This window comes from Oncorhynchus gorbuscha, linkage group LG01, assembly GCF_021184085.1.
Source record: "Oncorhynchus gorbuscha isolate QuinsamMale2020 ecotype Even-year linkage group LG01, OgorEven_v1.0, whole genome shotgun sequence".
In the NCBI taxonomy this organism is placed as follows: Eukaryota; Metazoa; Chordata; class Actinopteri; order Salmoniformes; family Salmonidae; genus Oncorhynchus; species Oncorhynchus gorbuscha.
In genome coordinates this window covers 723746-747449 of record NC_060173.1, presented here as the reverse complement: position 1 = coordinate 747449, position 23704 = coordinate 723746, and the positions used below count along the sequence as shown (strand labels likewise).

Sequence of the window (23704 nt, the reverse complement as noted above, 5' to 3'; positions counted from 1 at the left end):
TTCCAAAAACCTCCTCTTAGGACAACTAGCTGTTCCAAACCTCTCCTCGGGACAACTAGCTGTTCCAAACCTCTCCTCTGAGACCCACAGCTGTTCCAAACCTCTTCTCAGGACAACTAGCTGTTCCAAACCTCTCCTCTGAGACCCCCAGCTCTTCCAAACCTCTCCTCTGGACCCCCAGCTGTTCCAAACCTTTCCTCTGGACCCCTAGCTGTTCCAAACCTCTTCTCAGGACAACTAGCTGTTCCAAACCTCTCCTCTGAGACCCCCAGCTGTTCCAAACCCCTCCTCTGGACCCCCAGCTGTTCCAAACCTTTCCTCTGGGTCCCCTAGCTGTTCCAAACCTCTTCTCAGGACAACTAGCTGTTCCAAATCTCTCATCTGAGACCCCCAGCTGTTCCAAACCTCTTCTCAGGACAACTAGCTGTTCCAAACCTCTCCTCTGAGACCCCCAGCTCTTCCAAACCTCTCCTCTGGACCCCCAGCTGTTCCAAACCTTTCCTCTGGACCCCTAGCTGTTCCAAACCTCTTCTCTGGACAACTAGCTGTTCCAAACCTCTCCTCTGAGACCCCCAGCTGTTCAAAACCCCTCCTCTGGACCCCCAGCTGTTCCAAACCTTTCCTCTGGGTCCCCTAGCTGTTCCAAACCTCTTCTCAGGACAACTAGCTGTTCCAAACCTCTCATCTGAGACCCCCAGCTGTTCCAAACCTCTTCTCAGGACAACTAGCTGTTCCAAACCTCTCCTCTGAGACCCCCAGCTGTTCCAAACCTCTCCTCTGGGAACCCCAGCTGTTCCAAACCTCTCCTCAGGACAACTAGCTGTTCCAAACCTCTCATCGGAGACCCCCAGCTGTTCCAAACCTCTCCTCAGGACAACTAGCTGTTCCAAACCTCTCCTCTGACACCCCCAGGCTGTTTCATACCTCTCCCCAGGACAACTAGCTGTTCCAAACCTCTCCTCGGGACAACTAGCTGTTCCAAACCTCTTCTCAGGACAACTAGCTGTTCCAAACCTCCTCTCAGGACCCCCAGCTGTTGCAAACCTCTCCTCAGGAACCACAGCTGTTCCATACCTCTCCTCGGAGACCCCCAGCTGTTCCAAACCTCTCCTCTGGACCCCCAGCTGTTCCAAACCTGTCCTCAGGACCCACAGCTGATCCAAACCTCTCCTCAGGACCCACAGCTGATCCAAACCTCTCCTCAGGACAACTAGCTGTTCCAAACCTCCTCTCAGGAATACTAGCTGTTCCAAACCTCTCCTCAGGACAACTAGCTGTTCCAAACCTCTCCTCGGAGACCCCCAGCTGTTCCAAACCTCTCCTCAGGACAACTAGCTGTTCCAAACCTCTCCTCTGACACCCCAGGCTGTTTCATACCTCTCCCCGGGATAACTAGCTGTTCCAAACCTCTCCTAGGGACAACTAGCTGTTCCAAACCTTTCATCGGGACAACTAGCTGTTCCAAACCTCTCCTTAGGACCCCCAGCTGTTCCATACCTCTCCTCCGAGACCCCCAGCTGTTCCAAACCTCTCCTCTGGACCCCCAGCTGTTCCAAACCTGTCCTCATGACCCACAGCTGATCCAAACCTCTCCTCAGGACCCCCAGCGGTTCCAAACCTCTCCTCAGGACAACTAGCTGTTCCAAACCTCTCCTCGGGACAACTAGCTGTTCCAAACCTCTCCTTTGAGACCCCTAGCTCTTCCAAACCTCTCCTCTGGACCCCCAGCTGTTCCAAACCTCTCCTCTGGACCCCCAGCTGTTCCAAACCTTTCCTCTGGGTCCCCTAGCTGTTCCAAACCTCTTCTCAGGACAACTAGCTGTTCCAAACCTCTCCTCAGGACCCCCAGCTATTCCAAACCTCTCCTCAGGACCCCCAGCTGTTCCGAACCTCTCCTCTGAGACCCCCAGCTGTTCCAAACCTCTCCTCTGGACCCCCAGCTGTTCCAAATCTCTCCTCAGGACCCCCAGCTGTTCCAAACCTATCCTCTGAGACCCCCAGCTGTTCCAAACCTATCCTCGGGAACCCCAGCTGTTCCAAACCTCTTCTCTTGGACCCCCAGACATTCAATGTATTTTACCTATACCACAGCTAGCACACCTGATTCAACTTGTCAACTAATAATCAGGCCCTTATAGGTGAATCAGGTGAGCTACGTCAGGGATATATCAACATTGTGAATTGTCTGAGGGTCCCCAGAGGAGAGGGGTAAGAGACTGGTAGCAGTCGAGATGTCTGAGGGTCCCCTGAGGAGAGGGGTAAGAGACTGGTAGCAGTAGAGATGTCTGAGGGTCCCCAGAGGAGAGGGGTAACAGACTGGTAGCAGTAGAGATGTCTGAGGGTCCGGTGAGGAGAGGGGTAAGAGACTGGTAGCAGTAGAGATGTCTGAGGGTCCCCAGAGGAGAGGGGTAAGAGACAGTAGAGATGTCTGAGGGTCCCTGAGGAGAGGGGTAAGAGACAGTAGAGATGTCTGAGGGTCCCCTGAGGAGAGGGGTAAGAGACTGGTAGCAGTAGAGATGTCTGAGGCTATGGTAGAGATAGTAGAGATGGGTACATGTCTTCATGAGAACTAGAGAACAGTCAGGTGTGATATCATCATTAATTATAGCAACAACAGAACATAGAAATGTCCAGCGAAATTCATCAAGAGCAGGAGGGAGTTCCAAACGGCACCCTCTTCACTAGATAGTGCACTACTGGCCCGGGTCAAAAGTAGTGCACTATTAAGGGACTAGGTTGCCATTTTGGACAAGACTTAGAAATGACCCAACAATTTACTAACAACAGGAGAAACAGAATATTACGTTTTATACGTGTGATGAGTAAATAGTGCATTGCTGTCATAAAACTCTGTCCGTCTGTCTGTGTGACCTTGGTGATGCAGCGCTGTCCTCTCTGTCTGTCCTGTCTGTCTGTTCTCTCTCTCTATCCTCTCTGTCTGTCCTCTCTCTAGGTCCTCTCTGTCTGTCCTCTCTGTCTGTCCTCTCTGTCTGTGCTCTATGTCTGTGCTCTATGTCTGTGCTCTCTCTTTGTCATCTGGTCTTGTCTAATGTACACCATGCAGGTTTCAACCAGGCACGTTCCAGGTCCTGACCTCTCAGGGCTGTAGATGGTCCTCATCCGTTCATTAAGGAGACCTGAGTATGGAGGTCTGAGGCACAAGGGGAATGTTTCTGTGGATCTGCTTGTACTCCTCCAGGGCTGGTCTGGGTTTGAGTGGGGAGGAACAGTTTATAAAGGTTCCCATTTCACCTTCTGTTTCTCTGTCGTTTTAAGAAAACATACAAAGCATCATCGTTCCATCAGAGGCTGTAGTAATAATATTACTACGACATATAAACGTCAACAAAAAAACTAAACGACATCCTCAAACCAAACAGGCTAATGAAGAGGAAACACGGGAGGCCAAAGAGAATGTGGGTGTGTCTAAGAGAGGACAACCAAAATGAAGAGATCCAGGGTCATAGTGAGCATGAAGCCAGTCTGTTCCTGGTTCAGCTGACATCTCTACAGACAGACGTCCAGGGAGAGTGATGTCTGTAGCCGCAGAGAGGCACTGTGCTGTGGTCAGGGTGTGTGTGGGCAGTGGTTTTTGCATGGTCAGGATCTCTGCCATAAAATCAGAATATAGACCTTCCCAAGGAGCCCTTTCAGATTCTTATGTGGAAGGTACTGTAAAACAGAGACAGAACCGACAGAAAACATGTTAAGGAACAACACACTGACCTACTATCATGACCTCAATAACACACTGACCTACTGTCATGACCTCAATAACACACTGACCTACTGTCATGACCTCAATAACACACTGACCTACTATCATGACCTCAATAACACACTGACCTACTATCATGACCTCAATAACACACTGACCTACTATCATGACCTCAATAACACACTGACCTACTGTCATGACCTCAATAACACACTGACCTACTGTCATGACCTCAATAACACACTGACCTACTATCATGACCTCAATAACACACTGACCTACTATCATGACCTCAATAACACACTGACCTACTATCATGACCTCAATAACACACTGACCTACTGTCATGACCTCAATAACACACTGACCTACTATCATGACCTCAATAACACACTGACCTACTATCATGACCTCAATAACACACTGACCTACTATCATGACCTCAATAACACACTGACCTACTGACCTCATGACCTCAATAACACACTGACCTACTGACCTCATCATGACCTCAATAACACACTGACCTCAATAACACACTGACCTACTATCATGACCTCAATAACACACTGACCTACTATCATGACCTCAATAACACACTGACCTACTGTCATGACCTCAATAACACACTGACCTCAATAACACACTGACCTACTCATGACCTCAATAACACACTGACCTACTGTCATGACCTCAATAACACACTGACCTACTATCATGACCTCAATAACACACCTGACCTACTACCTCATGACCTCAATAACACACTGACCTACTGTCATGACCTCAATAACACACTGACCTACTATCATGACCTCAATAACACACTGACCTACTGTCATGACCTCAATAACACACTGACCTACTGTCATGACCTCAATAACACACTGACCTACTATCATGACCTCAATAACACACTGACCTACTATCATGACCTCAATAACACACTGACCTACTATCATGACCTCAATAACACACTGACCTACTGTCATGACCTCAATAACACACTGACCTACTATCATGACCTCAATAACACACTGACCTACTATCATGACCTCAATAACACACTGACCTACTATCATGACCTCAATAACACACTGACCTACTATCATGACCTCAATAACACACTGACCTACTGTCATGACCTCAATAACACACTGACCTCAATAACACACTGACCTACGGTCATGACCTCAATAACACACTGACCTACTGTCATGACCTCAATAACACACTGACCTACTATCATGACCTCAATAACACACTGACCTACTATCATGACCTCAATAACACACTGACCTACTATCATGACCTCAATAACACACTGACCTACTGTCATGACCTCAATAACACACTGACCTACTATCATGACCTCAATAACACACTGACCTACTATCATGACCTCAATAACACACTGACCTACTATCATGACCTCAATAACACACTGACCTACTATCATGACCTCAATAACACACTGACCTACTATCATGACCTCAATAACACACTGACCTACTATCATGACCTCAATAACACACTGACCTACTATCATGACCTCAATAACACACTGACCTACTATCATGACCTCAATAACACACTGACCTACTAATACCTCAATAACACACTGACCTACTGTCATGACCTCAATAACACACTGACCTACTATCATGACCTCAATAACACACTGACCTACTGATCATGACCTCAATAACACACTGACCTACTATCATGACCTCAATAACACACTGACCTACTATCATGACCTCAATAACACACTGACCTACTATCATGACCTCAATAACACACTGACCTACTATCATGACCTCAATAACACACTGACCTACTGTCATGACCTCAATAACACACTGACCTACTATCATGACCTCAATAACACACTGACCTACTATCATGACCTCAATAACACACTGACCTACTATCATGACCTCAATAACACACTGACCTACTATCATGACCTCAATAACACACTGACCTACTATCATCATGACCTCAATAACACACTGACCTACTGACCTCAATAACACCTGACAATAAATAACACACTGACCTACTAATAAATAACACTGACCTACTGTCATGACCTCAATAACACACTGACCTACTATCATGACCTCAATAACACACTGACCTACTATCATGACCTCAATAACACACTGACCTACTATCATGACCTCAATAACACACTGACCTACTATCATGACCTCAATAACACACTGACCTACTGTCATGACCTCAATAACACACTGACCTACTATCATGACCTCAATAACACACGACCTACTGTCATGACCTCAATAACACACTGACCTACTATCATGACCTCAATAACACACCGACCTATTATCATGACCTCAATAACACACTGACCTACTGTCATGACCTCAATAACACACTGACCTACTGTCATGACCTCAATAACACACTGACCTACTATCATGACCTCAATAACACACTGACCTACTATCATGACCTCAATAACACACTGACCTACTGTCATGACCTCAATAACACACTGACCTACTATCATGACCTCAATAACACACTGACCTACTATCATGACCTCAATAACACACTGACCTACTATCATGACCTCAATAACACACTGACCTACTATCATGACCTCAATAACACACTGACCTACTATCATGACCTCAATAACACACTGACCTACTATCATGACCTCAATAACACACTGAACTACTATCATGACCTCAATAACACACTGACCTACTATCATGACCTCAATAACACACTGACCTACTATCATGACCTCAATAACACACTGACCTACTATCATGACCTCAATAACACACTGACCTACTATCATGACCTCAATAACACACTGACCTACTATCATGACCTCAATAACACACTGACCTACTATCATGACCTCAATAACACATATTAGATTATTCTAGATTATTCTGTAGGCTAACAAAACTTAAATTAGATGATGCTGGATACAGACATTACTCTACTGTAGGCTAATACAACACACGTTAGATGATATTGGATACAACAGACAGTAACGTACTGTAGGCTAACATAATACACATTAGATTATTCTGGATACAGACAGACAGTTCTGTAGGCTAATATACCACACATTAGATGATGCTGGATACAGACAGTACTGTACAGTAGGCTAATATACCACACATTAGATGATGCTGGATACAATACCCCATAATGACATGATTAAAAAAAGGTTTTTATCAATAAAAACTGAAATATCACAATTACATAAGTATTCAGGCCCTATACTCAGTACTTTGTTGAAGCACCTTTGGCAGCGATTACAGCCTTGAGTCTTCTCCGGTATGACGCTACAAGCTTGGCACACCCGTATCTGGGGAGTTTCTACCATTCTTCTCTGCAGATATCCTGAGTGGCGCAGTGGTCTAAGACACTGCATCTCAGTGCTAGAGGTGTCACTACAGACCCTGGTTTGATTCCAGGCTGTATCACAACTGGCCGTGAGTGGGAGACCCATAGGGCTGCGCACAATGCCCAGCGTTGTCCGGGTTAGGGTTTGGCCGGGGTAAGTCGTCATTTTAAATAAGAATGTGTTCTAAACTGACTTGCCTACTTAATTTAAGGTTAAATAAAAATGTATTAATTAAAAGGTCATCTCAAGCTCTGTCAGGTTGGATGGGGAGCGTCGCTGCACAGCTATTTTCTGGTCTCTCCAGAGATGTTCGATTGGGTTCAAGTCCGGGTTCTGGCTGGGCCACTCAAGGACATTCAGAGACTTGTCCCGAAGCCACTCCTGCATTGTCCTGGCCCTGTGTTTAGGATTGTTGTCCTGTTGGAAGGAGAACCATCGGCCCAGTCTGAGGTCATGGAGCAGGTTTTCAACAAGGATCTCTCTGTACTTTGCTCCGTTCATCTTTCCATCGATCCTGACTAGTCTCCAAGTCTTTGCAGCTGAAAAACATCGCTACAGCATGATACTGCCACCACCATGCATCACCATTGGGATGGTGCCAGGTTTCCTCCAGACGTGACGCTTGGCATTCAAGCCAAAGATTTCATCAGACCAGAGCATCTTGTTTCTCTGAGAGTCTTTAGGTGCCTTTTGGCAAACTCCAAGCAGGCTGTCATGTGCCTTTTACTGAGGAGTGGCTTCCATCTGGCCACTCTACCATAAAGATCTGATTGGTGGAGTGCTACAGAGATGGTTGTCCTTCTGGAAGGTTCTCCCTTCTCCACAGATGAACTCTGGACCACGGAGGCATTTCTCCCCTGATTGCTCAATTTCGTTGGGCGGCCACCTCTTATATAGGTGTGTACCTGTCTATATCATGCCCAATCTACTGAATTTACCAAAGGTGGACTCCAATCAATTTTAGAAACATCTCAAGGATGATCAATGGAAATAGGTTGCTTTGTTATTATGGGGTACGGTGTGTAGATTGATGAGGATTTATTATGTATTTAATCAATTTTAGAATAAGGCTGTAATGTAACAAAATGTGGAAAACGTCAAGTGGTCTGAATACTTTCCGAATGCAGTTCATGTACAGTATTACACTGACTAAAATAATACTGTTACCTTAAAAAGTCAGGAGCCCTGGTGATCATGTTTTCAAAGTCAGCGAAGGACAGTTTGCTATCTCCGTCTAGGTCAGCCTCTTGGATGGCCTTCTCACAGACCAGGGTGACCTCTTCAGGGCTCAACTCCTCCCTCGTCAGCTTGTTCAAAGTCTTCTCCAGATCCTCCTTACACAGGAAGTTATCCACATTGAAATCTACACACACACACACACACACATATACACACACACACACACACACACACACACACACACACACACACACACACACACACACACACACACACACACACACACACACACACACACACACACACACACACACACACACACACACACACACACACACACACACACACACACACACACACGGGATGTTATACAAGTTCAAAACTAACACAGAAAGTTACATAGGTGATGAATCCCAAACCAGCTCCTCACCCATACCAACTCGCTCGGAAGGCCCTCTGTTGTAGCGTGTCACTGATGAAACTCAGAGGGTGACTTCAAGAGTGGTGAGGGGATCAAATAAACCCATCAATTTCGGGACAGACTGGACACTTGAATGATACAATTCATGTTCCACATTTTAGTAATAGAACGAGCATGAAACTCAAATAAGAAAATCCCCCCTGTAGTTTTACAAGATGTGAACCTCATTTAACAGTTAAACATTTAATTTGGAGTTATTTCATATGTTACATGTGTCAAGACTCAAAGTCAGACACAAACATATTGTGCATCATGCAGTGCATTATGGGATTCCACTATCTGGTGTACGTATGTAATATTATTTTTGTGCTGGCAACTGACATGGTCGAAGTGACTATCAAAGGGTCTAATTAGCCCCTACACCCTCCATCATTTTTACTCCCTCAGCTTTGGGACACTTAATGTCAACAGGTAGGGTTAACATGAAACTATATTTTTTTCTACAAAATGCAGAAATGTGCCTTTTTCACATATGTATACACTGGATTTGTGCTGAAATATTGAAAATGAAGTTGACAAGTGGTAGAATGACCCTTTTAACAGAGATTCATGTCAGATTAAATGTGATTATCATATTTAGTGCCTTCAGCAAGTATTCACACCCCTTGAATTTTTCCACAGTTTGTTGTGTTACAAGTGAAATGAAATGGATTTAATTGTAATGTTTGGTCGACGATCTACACAATACTCCATCATGTGAACGTGGAAGAAAAATTCAACCTTTTTTTTTTATATGAAAAATAAAACACTAAAATAGGTTGATTAGATTTGTATTCACCCCCCTAAGACAATACATATTGGGAACACATTTGGCAGCGATAACAGCTGTGAGTCTTTTGGGATAAGCCTCTAAGAGCTTTGCACACCTGGATTGTACAATATTTATTCATTTGTATTTAGTTATTTAACCTTTATTTATCTAGGCAAGTTGCCCATTTATTCTTGAAAAAATTCTTCAAACTCTGTCAAAGTGGTTGTTAATCATTGCTAGAAAGCCATTTTCAAGTCTTGCCATACATTTTCAAGCCAAGTCAAGTCAAAACTGTAACTACGCCACTCAGGTACATTCAATATCATCTTGGTAAGCAACTCTACTGTATATTTGGCCTTGTGTTTTAGGTTATTGTCCTGTGGAAAGGTGAATTTGTCTCCCAGTGTCTCTTGTAAAAAGATTGAACTAAGTTTTCCTCTTTTGCCTGTGCTTAGCTCTTTCTTTATATCATAAAAAACTCCATAGTCCTTGCCAATGACAACTATACCCATAACATGATGCAGCCACTACTATGCTTAAAGAAATATGAAAAGTGGTACTCAATGATGTGTTTCCGTCACGCTCTGACCATAGAGAGCCCTTTGTTCTCTATGGTGTAGTAGGTCAGGGCGTTACTAGGGGGTGTTCTAGCTCAATATTTCTATGTTGGTGTTTTGTATGGTTCCAATTAGAGGCAGCTGGTAATCGTTGCCTCTAATTGGGGATTATATTTAGGTAGCCATTTTTCCCACCTGTGTTTGTGGGATATTGTTTTGTGTTTGTGCACCACTACTTTCACGTTTTGTTATTGGTTTATTGTTTTTGTTTAAAGTTTCACCGTAATAAAGATGTGGAACTTCAATCACGCTGCACCTTGGTCCGTCTTTAATCACGAGCGTGACAGTTTCCCCAAACATAATGCCTTGTATTTATGACAAAGAGTTCATTTCTTTGCCACATTTTTTTTGCAGTATTACTTAAGTACCTTGTTCCAAGCAGAAGGCATGTTTTGTAATATTGTTATTCTGTACAGGCTTCCTTCTTTTTACTCTGTTATTTATGTTAGTATTGTGGAGTAACTACAACATTGTTGATCCATCCTCAGTTTTCTCCTGTCACAGCCATTAAACTCTGTTACTGTTTTAAAGTCACCATTGGCCTCATGATGAAATCCCTGGGCAGTTTCCTTCCTCTCCGGCAACTGAGTTAGGAAGGACACTATAAATGGCTCTCTATCCACTGGATGTGTACCAAACTCACTAAAAGTGGCAGTAATAAAGCCTCTCTTGAAAAAGCCAAACCTTGACCCAGAAAATATAAAAAACTATCGGCCTATATCGAATCTTCCATTCCTCTCCAAACTTTTAGAGAAGGCTGTTGCGCAGCAACTCACTGCCTTCCTGAAGACAAACATTGTATACGAAATGCTTCAGTCTGGTTTTAGACCCCATCATAGCACTGAGACGGCACTTGTGAAGGTGGTAAATGACATTTTAATGGCATCGGACCGAGGCTCTGCATCTGTCCTCGTGCTCCTAGACCTTAGTGCTGCTTTTGATAGCATCGATCACCACATTCTTTTGGAGAGATTGGAAACCCAAATTGGTCGACACGGACAAGTTCTGGCCTGGTTTAGATCTTATCTGTCGGAAAGATATCAGTTTGTCTCTGTGAATGGTTTGTCCTCTGACAAATCAACAGTAAATTTCAGTGTTCCTCAAGGTTCTGTTTTAGGACCACTATTGTTTTGACTATACATTTTACCTCTTGGGGATGTTATTCGTAAACATAATGTTAACTTTCACTGCTATGCGGATGACACACAGCTGTACATTTCAATGAAACATGGTGAAGCCCCAAAATTGCCCTCACTAGAAGCATGTGTTTCAGACATAAGGACGTGGATGGCTGCAAACTTTCTACTATTAAACTCGGACAAAACAGAGATGCTTGTTCTAGGTCCCAAGAAACAAAGAGATCTTCTGTTGAATCTGACAATTAATCTTAATGGTTGTACAGTCGTCTCAAATAAAACTGTGAAGGACGTCGGCGTTACTCTGGACCCTGATCCCTCTTTTGAAGAACATATCAAGACCATTTTGAGGACAGCTTTTTTCCATCTACGTAATATTGCAAAAATCAGAAACTTTCTGTCCAAAAATGATGCAGAAAAATTAATCCATGCTTTTGTCACTTCTAGGTTAGACTACTGCAATGCTCTACTTTCCGGCTACCCGGATAAAGCACTAAATAAACTTCAGTTAGTGCTAAATACGGCTGCTAGAATACTGACGAGAACCAATTTTTTTTATCATATTACTCCAGTGCTAGCCTCTCTACACTGGCTTCCTGTCAAAGCAAGGGCTGATTTCAAGGTTTTACTGCTAACCTACAAAGCATTACATGGGCTTGCTCCTACCTATCTCTCTGATTTGGTCCTGCCGTACATACCTACACGTACGTTACGGTCACAAGACGCAGGCCTCCTAATTGTCCCTAGAATTTCTAAGCAAACAGCTGGAGGCAGGGCTTTCTCCTATAGAGCTCCATTTTTATGGAAAGGTCTGCCTACCCATGTCAGAGACGCAAACTCGGTCTCAACCTTTAAGTCTTTAGATTGCTGTGCAATCTGGTTTCCGAGCCGGTCACGAGTGCACCTCAGCTACACTCAAGGTACTAAACGATGTCATAACCGCCATCGATAAAAGACAGTACTGTGCAGCCGTCTTCATCGACCTCGCCAAGGCTTTCGACTCTGTCAATCACCATATTCTTATCGGCAGACTCAATAGCCTCGGTTTTTCGGATGACTGCCTTGCCTGGTTCACCAATTACTTTGCAGACAGAGTTCAGTGTGTCAAATCGGAGGGCATGCTGTCCAGTCCTCTGGCAGTCTCTGTGGGGGTGCCACAGGGTTCAATTCTCGGGCCGACTCTTTTCTCTGTATATATCAATGATGTTGCTCTTGCTGCGGGCGATTCCCTGATCCACCTCTACGCAGACGACACCATTCTATATACTTTTGGCCCGTCATTGGACACTGTGCTATCTAACCTCCAAACGAGCTTCAATGCCATACAGCACTCCTTCTGTGGCCTCCAACTGCTCTTAAATGCGAGTAAAACCAAATGCATGCTTTTCAACCGATCGCTGCCTGCACCCGCATGCCCGACTAGCATCACCACCCTGGATGGTTCCGACCTTGAATATGTGGACACCTATAAGTACCTAGGTGTCTGGCTAGACTGCAAACTCTCCTTCCAGACTCACATCAAACATCTCCAATCGAAAATCAAATCAAGAGTCGGCTTTCTATTCCGCAACAAAGCCTCCTTCACTCATGCCGCCAAGCTTACCCTAGTAAAACTGACTATCCTACCGATCCTCGACTTCGGCGATGTCATCTACAAAATGGCTTCCAACACTCTACTCAGCAAACTGGATGCAGTCTATCACAGTGCCATCCGTTTTGTCACTAAAGCACCTTATACCACCCACCACTGCGACTTGTATGCTCTAGTCGGCTGGCCCTCACTACATAGTCGTCGCCAGACCCACTGGCTCCAGGTCATCTACAAGTCCATGCTAGGTAAAGCCCCACCTTATCTCAGCTCACTGGTCACGCTGGCAACACCCATCCGTAGCACGCGCTCCAGCAGATGTATCTCACTGATCATCCCTAAAGCCAACACCTCATTTGGCCGCCTTTCGTTCCAGTACTCTGCTGCCTGTGACTGGAACGAACTGCAAAAATCGCTGAAGTTGGAGACTTTTATCTCCCTCACCAACTTCAAACATCAGCTATCCGAGCAGCTAACCGATCGCTGCAGCTGTACATAGTCTATTGGTAAATAGCCCACCCATTTTCACCTACCTCATCCCCATACTGTTTTTATACTGTTTTTTTATTTATTAACTTTTCTGCTCTTTTGCACACCAATATCTCTACCTGTACATGACCATCTGATCATTTATCACTCCAGTGTTAATCTGCAAAATTGTATTATTCGCCTACCTCCTCATGCCTTTTGCACACATTGTATATAGACTGCCCATTTTTTTTTCCTACTGTGTTATTGACTTGTTAATTGTTTACTCCATGTGTAACTCTGTGTTGTCTGTTCACACTGCTATGCTTTATTTTGGCCAGGTCGCAGTTGCAAATGAGAACTTGTTCTCAACTAGCCTACCTGGTTAAATAAAGGTGAAATGAAAAAAATAAAATAAAAATTTACTGAAGACTCATCTCTTCAGTGGGTCATATGATTGAGTGTAGTCTGGCCCAGGAGTGGGAAGGTGAACGGAAAGGCTCTGGAGCCATGAACCGCCCTTGCTGTCTCTGCCTGGCCGGTTCCCCTCTTTCCACTGGGATTCTCTGCCTCTAACCCTATTACAGGGGCTGAGTCACTGGCTTACTGGGGCTCTCTCATGCCGTCCCTGCAGGGGGTGAGTCACCTGAGTGGGTTGATTCACTGTTGTGGTCATCCTGTCTGGGTTGGCGCCCCCCCCTTGGGTTGTGCCGTGGCGGAGAACTTTGTGGGCTATACTCAGCCTTGTCTCAGGATGGTAAGTTGGTGGTTGAAGATATCCCTCTAGTGGTGTGGGGGCTGTGCTTTGGCAAAGTGGGTGGGGTTATATCCTTCCTGTTTGGCCCTGTCCGGGGGAGTCCTCGGATGGGGCCACAGTGTCTCCTGACCCCTCCTGTCTCAGCCTCCAGTATTTATGCTGCAGTAGTTTGTGTCGGGGGGCTAGGGTCAGTTTGTTATATCTGGAGTACTTCTCCTGTCCTATTCGGTGTCCTGTGTGAATCTAAGTGTGTGTTCTCTAATTCTCTCCTTCTTGCTTTCTCTCTCTCAGAGGACCTGAGCCCTAGGACCATGCCCCAGGACTACCTGACATGATGACTCCTAGCTGTCCCCAGTCCACCTGGCCATGCTGCTGCTCCAGTTTCAACTGTTCTGCCTTACTATTATTTGACCATGCTGGTCATTTATGAACATTTGAACATCTTGGCCATGTTCTGTTATAATCTCCACCCGGCACAGCCAGAAGAGGACTGGCCACCCCACATAGCCTGGTTCCTCTCTAGGTTTCTTCCTAGGTTTTGGCCTTTCTAGGGAGTTTTTCCTAGCCACCGTGCTTCTACACCTGCATTGCTTGCTGTTTGGGGTTTTAGGCTGGGTTTCTGTACAGCACTTTGAGATATCAGCTGATGTACGAAGGGCTATATAAATACATTTGATTTGATTTGACACCTGTATCTTTGTAGTGACTGGGTGTATTGATACACCATCCAAATTGTATCTAATAACTTCACCATGCTAAAAGGGATATTCAGCATCTGTACCCTTCTTTGCAAGGCATTGGTTGAATCTGTGGTTGAAATTCACTACTCACTTGAGTTACTTTACATGTAATTGTATGTGTGGGGTACAGAGATGGGGTAGTCATTTAAACATCATGTTAAACACTATTATTGAACACAGAATGAGTCCAAAAAACTTGTGATTTGTTAAGCACATTTTTACTCTTGAATTTATGTAGGATTGTCATAGCAAAGGGTTGAATATCAGCTTTTCATTCATTTAGAAAATGTTTTACAAACAAAATTCCATTTTGAAATGATGGAGTATTGTGTGTAGATCAGTGACACAACATCTCAATGTAATACATTTTTATTTCAGGCTGTAACACAACAAAATGTGGAAAAGGTTAAGGGGTGTGAATACTTTCTGAAGGCACAGTATATTAGCATACCCACCGTATATTTTGAAGGCGTATATGGCCTTGAGCTCCCTGGGGGCTGTCTCACTGAGGACAGAGAACATATCCACAAAGTCGTTGAAGCTCAGGTTCCCCGCTCCGTCCTCAGAGAAGGACTCCACGATCCTGTTCCTGAACGGGTTCTCCTACAGGACACACAGTGAGAGGGGGAGACAAGGCAAAGCTGTCATTACTCATACATAACTGTCTATCAAGGCTATCATCAGTATGTCACTGATACAATACGGGTTTTATTCTACAAGAAACAGAGAGAGGAGAAGGCTAACATCACTGATAGAAGACAGTGAGCCAGTGGTCAGACAATTACTTATTTACTATGTGTGAATGGAATTTAATGTGGAAAGCAAATAAGTGTCATATCTATTTATTATCATTAAACAAAGCCTGTGTGTCTATGTATGCTGATTATTCAACAATATGCGGGTCAGCAACCACAGCTAATGAAGTCACTGAAGCCCTTAAAACTTCTTCGGGATCGGTATCCCTTCCACGGGACGGTTGAGCTCACGTAGGCTAATGCGATTAGCATGAGGTTGTAAGTAACAAGATCATTTCCCAGGACATAGACATATCTGATATTGGCAGAAAGCTTAAATACCACGAGGACAAGGCTATTGTTTGAGGAGAGTGCACAAATTTGAACATGAAAAGTTATTTAAAAACTAATTAGGCACATTTGGGCAGTCTTGATAAAACATTTTGAACAGAAATACAATGGTTCATTGGATCAGTCTAAAACTTTGCACATCCAAAATCTAAATTGCACATGGGCTGGAATAATACATCATGGCCTTTCTCTTGCATTTCAAGGATGATGGTACAAAAAAATATAAAAGAATGGTTGGATTTTTCTTTGTATTATCTTTTTCCAGATCTATTGTGTTATATTCTACTACATTCCTTTCACATTTCCATAAACTTCAAAGTGTTTCATTTGAAATGGTACCAAGAATATGCATATCCTTGCTTCAGGTCTTGAGCTTCAGGCAGTTAGATTTGGGTATGTCATTTTAGGCGAAAATTGAAAAAAAGGGCTAATCCTTAAAACCTTTTAGGGATGATGCGAATTTTCGCAGCTTTTTGTTAAAAATCGCGCAACATTTCAATTTCACACCTTTTGGAAGGTGTGGCCAGCAATAAACTGGTCCTGAACATCTCTAAAACTAAGAACATTGTATTTGGTACAAGTTGTTCCCTAAAGTCTAGACCTCAGCTGAATCTGGTAATGAATGGTGTGGCTCTTGAACAAGTTGAGGAGACTAAATTACTTGGCTTTACCTTAGATTGTAAACTGTCCCGGTCAAAACATATACTGTACGTAGACACACAGGCTTTATTCAGAACAAGTGGCAGATCATTAGTAAAGCTTGAAAAAAGAAAGAGGGGCCTAGACAGCTGCCCTGGGGAATTTCTGATTCTACCTGGATTATGTTGGAGAGGCTTCCTTTAAAGAACAACCTCTGTGTTCTGTTAGACAGAACACATTATAGCAGGGGGTGTAAAGCCATAACACATCCGTTTTTTCCAGACTATGATCGATAAATACAAAAGCTGCACTGACGTCTAACAGACAGCCCCCACAATCATTTTATCATCAATTTCTCTCAGCCAATCATCAGGCATTTGTTTAAGTAATAATAATAATAATATATGCCATTTAGCAGACGCTTTTATTCAAAGCGACTTACAGTCATGTGTGCATACATTCTACGTATGGGTGGTCCCGGGAATCGCACCCACTACCCTGGCGTTACAAGCGCCATGCTCTACCAACTGAGCTACAGAAGGACCACGTACATGTTGAATGCCCTTCCCTATAAAAAAGTGCCAAAAATCTGTTAATTTGTTTACTGTGAGAGAGCATTGTATCTGGTCAAGCACACCTGTTCCCCAACATTTACTAAGGGTTGGTAACTGGCTGATTGCTCGGCTATTTGAGCCAGTAAAGGGGGCTTTACTATTCTTAGGTAGCGGAATTACTTTAGCTTCCCTCCAAGCCTGAGGGCACACACTTTCCAGTGTGTGTTGATTACCAGTGTGATTACCAGTGTATGTTGACTACCAGTGTGATTACCAGTGTGATTACCAGTGTATGTTGACTACCAGTGTGATTACCAGTGTATGTTGACTACCAGTGTGATTACTAGTGTGATTACCAGTGTATGTTGATTACCAGTGTGATTACTAGTTTGTGTCGATAACCAGTGTAATTACAGTGTGCATTGATTACTAGTATGTGTTGATTAACAGTCTGATTACCAGTGTTGATTACCAGTGTGTATTGATTAGAGGTCTGATTACCAATGTGATTACAGTGTGGTGTTGATTACCAGTGTGATTAGTAGTGTTTGTTGTTTACCAGTGTGTGTTGATTACCAGTGTGATTGGTAGTGTTTGTTGTTTACTAGTGCGTGTTGATTACCCTTCTGATTACCAGTGTTGATTACCAGTGTGTGTTGATTACCATTCTGATAACCCATGTTGATTACCAGTGTGTGTAGTGTGTGTTGATTACCAGTCTGATTACCAGTGTTGATTACCAGTGTGTGTTGATTACCCTTCTGATTACCAGTGTTGATTACCAGTGTGTGTTGATTACCAGTGTGTGTTGATTAGAGGTCTGATTACCAGTGTGATTACAGTGTGGTGTTGATTACCAGTGTGATTAGTAGTGTTTGTTGTTTACCAGTGTGTGTTGATTACCAGTGTGATTGGTAGTGTTTGTTGTTTACTAGTGTGTGTTGATTACCCTTCTGATTACCAGTGTTGATTACCAGTGTGTGTTGATTACCATTCTGATAACCCATGTTGATTACCAGTGTGTGTAGTGTGTGTTGATTACCAGTTTGATTACCAGTGTTGATTACCAGTGTGTGTTGATTACCTTTCTGATTACCCGTGTTGATTACCAGTGTGTGTTGATTACCAGTGTGTGTTGATTACTAGTGTGTGTTGATTACCAGTGTGATTACAGTGGGTGTTGATTACTAGTGTGTGTTGATTACCCGTGTGATTACAGTGTGTGTTGATTACCAGTGTGATTACCAGTGTGTGTTGATTACCATTCTGATTACCAGTGTTGATTACCAGTGTGTGTTGATTACCCGTTTGATTACCAGTGTGTGTTAATTACCAGTTTGATTACCAGTGTGTGTTGATTACCAGTGTGTGTTAATTACCAGTTTGATTACTAGTGTGTGTTAATTACCAGTTTGATTACCAGTGTGTGTTGATTACCCGTTTGATTACCAGTGTGTGTTAATTACCAGTTTGATTACCAGTGTGTGTTAATTACCAGTTTGATTACCAGTGTGTGTTAATTACCCGTTTGATTACCAGTGTGTGTTAATTATCAGTTTGATTATCAGTGTGTGTTAATTACCAGTGTGTGTTAATTACCAGTGTGTGTTAATTACCAGTTTGATTACCAGTGTGTGTTAATTACCAGTGTGTGTTAATTACCCGTTTGATTACCAGTGTGTGTTAATTATCAGTTTGATTACCAGTGTGTGTTAATTACCAGTGTGTGTTAATTACCAGTGTGTGTTAATTACCAGTTTGATTACCAGTGTGTGTTAATTACCAGTTTGATTACCAGTGTGTGTTAATTACCAGTTTGATTACCAGTGTGTGTTAATTACCCGTTTGATTACCAGTGTGTGTTGATTACCAGTTTGATTACCAGTGTGTGTTAATTACCAGTTTGATTACCAGTGTGTGTTAATTATCAGTTTGATTACCAGTGTGTGTTAATTATCAGTTTGATTACCAGTGTGTGTTAATTACCAGTTTGATTACCAGTGTGTGTTGATTACCAGTTTGATTACCAGTGTGTGTTAATTACCAGTTTGATTACCAGTGTGTGTTGATTACCAGTGTGTGTTAATTACCAGTTTGATTACCAGTGTGTGTTAATTACCAGTTTGATTACCAGTGTGTGTTAATTACCAGTTTGATTACCAGTGTGTGTTGATTACCAGTTTGATTACCAGTTTGATTACCAGTGTGTGTTAATTACCAGTTTGATTACCAGTGTGTGTTGATTACCAGTGTGTGTTAATTACCAGTTTGATTACCAGTGTGTGTTGATTACCAGTGTGTGTTAATTACCAGTTTGATTACCAGTGTGTGTTGATTACCAGTGTGTGTTGATTACCAGTTTGATTACCAGTGTGTGTTGATTACCAGTGTGTGTTAATTACCAGTTTGATTACCAGTGTGTGTTGATTACCAGTGTGTGTTAATTACCAGTTTATTACCAGTTTGATTACTAGTGTGTGTTGATTACCCGTTTGATTACCAGTGTGTGTTGATTACCAGTGTTAATTACCAGTGTGTGTTAATTACCAGTTTGATTACCAGTGTGTGTTGATTACCAGTTTGATTACCAGTGTGTGTTGATTACCAGTTTGATTACTAGTGTGTGTTGATTACCAGTGTGTGTTGATTACCAGTCTGTGTTGATTACCAGTGTTGATTACCAGTGTGTGTTGATTACCCTTCTGATTACTCGTGTGATTACCAGTGTGTGTTGATTACCAGTTGATTACCAGTGTGTGTTGATTACCAGTTTGATTACCAGTGTGTGTTACCAGTGTTGATTACCAGTGTTATTACCAGTTGATTACCCGTGTGATTACCAGTTTACCAGTGTTGATTACCAGTGTGTGATTACCCTTCTGATTACCATTACCAGTGTGTGTTGACCACCAGTGTGACAACTAGTGTGGTGTGTATGTTGATTACCAGTTTGATTACCAGTGTTGTTTACCAGTTGATTACCAGTCTGATTACCAGTGTTGATTACCAGTGTATGTTGATTACCAGTTACCAGTTGTGTTGATTACCAGTCTGATTACCAGTCTGATTACCAGTGTGTGTTGATGTATGTTGATTACCAGTCTGATTACCAGTGTTGATTACCAGTGTGTGTTGATTACCCTTCTGATTACCAGTCTGATTACCAGTGTGTGTTGATTACCCTTCTGATTACCAGTGTTGATTACCAGTGTGTGTTGATTACCAGTCTGATTACCAGTGTGTGTTGATTACCAGTGTGATTAGTAGTGTGATTACCAGTGTGTGTTGATTACCAGTGTGTGTTGATTACCCTTCTGTTTGATTACCAGTGTGTGTTGATTACCAGTCTGATTACCAGTGTGTGTGTGATTAGTAGTGTGTGATTACCAGTGTGTGTTAATTACCAGTTTGATTACCAGTGTGTGTGTTAATTACCAGTTTGATTACCAGTGTGTGTTGATTACCAGTGTGTGTTAATTACCAGTTTGATTACCAGTGTGATTACCAGTGTGTGTTTGATTACCAGTTATTACCAGTGTGTGTTAATTACCAGTTTGATTACCAGTGTGTGTTGATTACCAGTGTTGTTGATTACCATTACCAGTGTTGATTACCAGTGTGTGTTGATTACCAGTTTGATTACTAGTGTGTGTTGATTACCAGTGTGTGTTGATTACCAGTCTGTGTTGATTACCAGTCTGTGTTGATTACCCTTCTGATTACCAGTGTTGATTACCAGTGTGTGTGATTACCCTTCTGATTACTCGTGTGATTACCAGTGTGTGTTGATTACCAGTGTTGATTACCAGTGTGTGTTGATTACCCTTCTGATTACTCGTGTGATTACCAGTGTGTGTTGATTACCAGTGTTGATTACCAGTGTGTGTTGATTACCCTTCTGATTACCCGTGTGATTACCATTGTGTGTTGATTACCAGTGTTGATTACCAGTGTGTGTTGATTACCAGTCTGATTACCCGTGTGATTACCAGTGTGTGTTGATTACCAGTGTTGATTACCAGTGTATGTTGATTACCCTTCTGATTACCAGTGTTGATTACCAGTGTGTGTTGACCACCAGTGTGACAACTAGTGTGGTTACCAGTGTATGTTGATTACCAGTCTGATTACCAGTGTTGTTTACCAGTGTATGTTGATTACCAGTCTGATTACCAGTGTTGTTTACCAGTGTGTGTTGATTACCAGTCTGATTACCAGTGTTGATTACCAGTGTGTGTTGATTATCCTTCTGATTACCAGTCTGATTACCAGTGTGTGTTGATTACCAGTCTGATTACCAGTGATTACTAGTGTTGTTTACCAGTGTGTGTTGTTTACCAGTGTGTGTTGATTACCAGTCTGATTACCAGTGTGTGTTGATTACCAGTGTGATTAGTAGTGTGATTACCAGTGTGTGTTGATTACCAGTCTGATTACCAGTGTTGATTACCAGTGTGTGTTGATTACCAGTTTGATTACCAGTCTGATTACCAGTGTGTGTTGATTACCAGTGTTGATTACCAGTGTGTGTTGATTACCAGTGTTGATTACCAGTGTGTGTTGATTACCAGTTTGATTACTAGTGTGTGTTAATTACCAGTCTGATTACCAGTGTTGTTTACCAGTGTGTGTTGATTACCAGTCTGATTACTAGTGTTGTTTACCAGTGTGTGTTGATTACAGTGTGTGTTGATTAGAGTGTTCTGATTACTAGTGTGTGTTGATTACCAGTGTGTGTTGATTACCAGTCTGATTACCAGTGTGATTACAGTGTGTGTTGATTACCAGTGTGTGTTGATTACCAGTGTTTATTACCAGTGTATGTTGACTACCAGTGTGATTACTCGTGTGATTACCAGTGTGTGTTGATTATCAGTGTGATTACCAGTGTGATTACCAGTGTGTGTTGATTATCAGTGTGTGTTGATTACCATGTTTGTTGATTACTAGTGTGTGTCGATTACCAGTGTGATTACAGTGTGTATTGATTACTAGTGTGTGTTGATTACCAGTCTGATGACCAGTGTGATTACAGTGTGTGTTGATTACCAGTGTGATTAGTAGTGTTTGTTGTTTACCATTGTGTGTTGATTACTAGTGTGTGTTGATTACCAGTGTGATTACAGTGTGTGTTGATTACTAGTGTGTGTTGATTACCATTCTGATTATCAGTGTTGATTACCAGTCTGATTAGTAGTGTGATTACCAATGTGTGTTGATTACCAGTGTTGATTACCAGTGTGTGTTGATTACCAGTCTGATTAGTAGTGTGATTACCAATGTGTGTTGATTACCAGTGTTGATTACAGTGTGTGTTGATTACCAGTCTGATTAGTAGTGTGATTACCAATGTGTGTTGATTACCAGTGTTGATTACCAGTGTGTGTTGATTACCAGTCTGATTAGTAGTGTGATTACCAATGTGTGTTGATTACCAGTGTTGATTGCAGTGTGTGTTGATTACTAGTGTGTGTTGATTACCATTCTGATTAGTAGTGTGATTACCAGTGTGTGTTGATTACCAGTGTTGATTACCAGTGTGATTAGTAGTGTATGTTGTTTACCATTGTGTGTTGATTACTAGTGTGTGTTGATTACCAGTGTGATTACAGTGTGTGTTGATTACTAGTGTGTGTTGATTACCATTCTGATTATCAGTGTTGATTACCAGTGTGTGTTGATTACCAGTCTGATTAGTAGTGTGATTACCAATGTGTGTTGATTACCAGTGTTGATTACCAGTGTGTGTTGATTACCAGTCTGATTAGTAGTGTGATTACCAATGTGTGTTGATTACCAGTGTTGATTACAGTGTGTGTTGATTACCAGTCTGATTAGTAGTGTGATTACCAATGTGTGTTGATTACCAGTGTTGATTACCAATGTGTGTTGATTACCAGTCTGATTAGTAGTATGATTACCAATGTGTGTTGATTACCAGTGTTGATTACAGTGTGTGTTGATTACTAGTGTGTGTTGATTACCATTCTGATTAGTAGTGTGATTACCAGTGTGTGTTGATTACCAGTGTTGATTACCAGTGTGATTAGTAGTGTATGTTGTTTACCATTGTGTGTTGATTACTAGTGTGTGTTGATTACCAGTGTGATTACATGTGTTTGATTACTAGTGATGTGTTGATTACCATTCTGATTATCAGTGTTGATTACCAGTGTGTGTTGATTACCAGTCTGATTAGTAGTGTGATTACCAATGGGGATGTGTTGATTACCATGTTGATTACCATGTGTGTGATTACCAGTCTGATTAGTAGTGTGATTACCAATGTGTGTTGATTACCAGTGTTGATTAACAGTGTGGATTACTAGTAGTGAGTTGATTACATTCTGATTAGTAGTGTGATTACCAGTGTGTGTTGATTACCAGTGTTGATTACCAGTGTGTGTTGATTACCAGGGTTGGTTGATTACCAGTTTGTTTTGATTACTAGTGTGATTACCAGTTTGTGTTGATTACCAGTGTGATTACTAGTGTTACCTACATTTAGTTCCGGCATGCTGACTATAAGAGCTAAGGGTATTGTAACATCAGGCTGTAGTCCATGGGTATTAGGTGTGGAGCCAGCTC

General features: G+C 42.4%; 1 protein-coding gene across 1 annotated transcript; it reads right to left on the bottom strand.

Annotated features, from left to right (window-relative positions):
* Positions 1-892: 892 nt before the first annotated feature.
* LOC124031471 (calcium and integrin-binding family member 2-like) lies at positions 893-23675 on the bottom strand. The gene is made up of 5 exons (XM_046342740.1): positions 23619-23675; positions 15294-15441; positions 8289-8484; positions 1196-3672; positions 893-924 (listed from the first exon to the last, which is right to left on the bottom strand). The coding sequence occupies exons 1-4, from the start codon at positions 23631-23633 to the stop codon at positions 3651-3653; spliced, it is 381 nt and encodes a 126-aa protein (XP_046198696.1). The 5' UTR covers positions 23634-23675; the 3' UTR covers positions 893-924; positions 1196-3650.
* Positions 23676-23704: the final 29 nt, after the last annotated feature.

What these genes read in the sequence shown, in the direction of transcription:
- LOC124031471 (XM_046342740.1), bottom strand. An exon ending in ATACGCCTTCAAAATATACG is followed by an intron (nt 8,485 to 15,293) that starts GTGGGTATGCTA and finishes GTGTGTGTGTAG; the next exon opens with ATTTCAATGTGGATAACTTC. An exon ending in AGGGCTCCTGACTTTTTAAG is followed by an intron (nt 3,673 to 8,288) that starts GTAACAGTATTA and finishes TCTGTTTTACAG; the next exon opens with TACCTTCCACATAAGAATCT.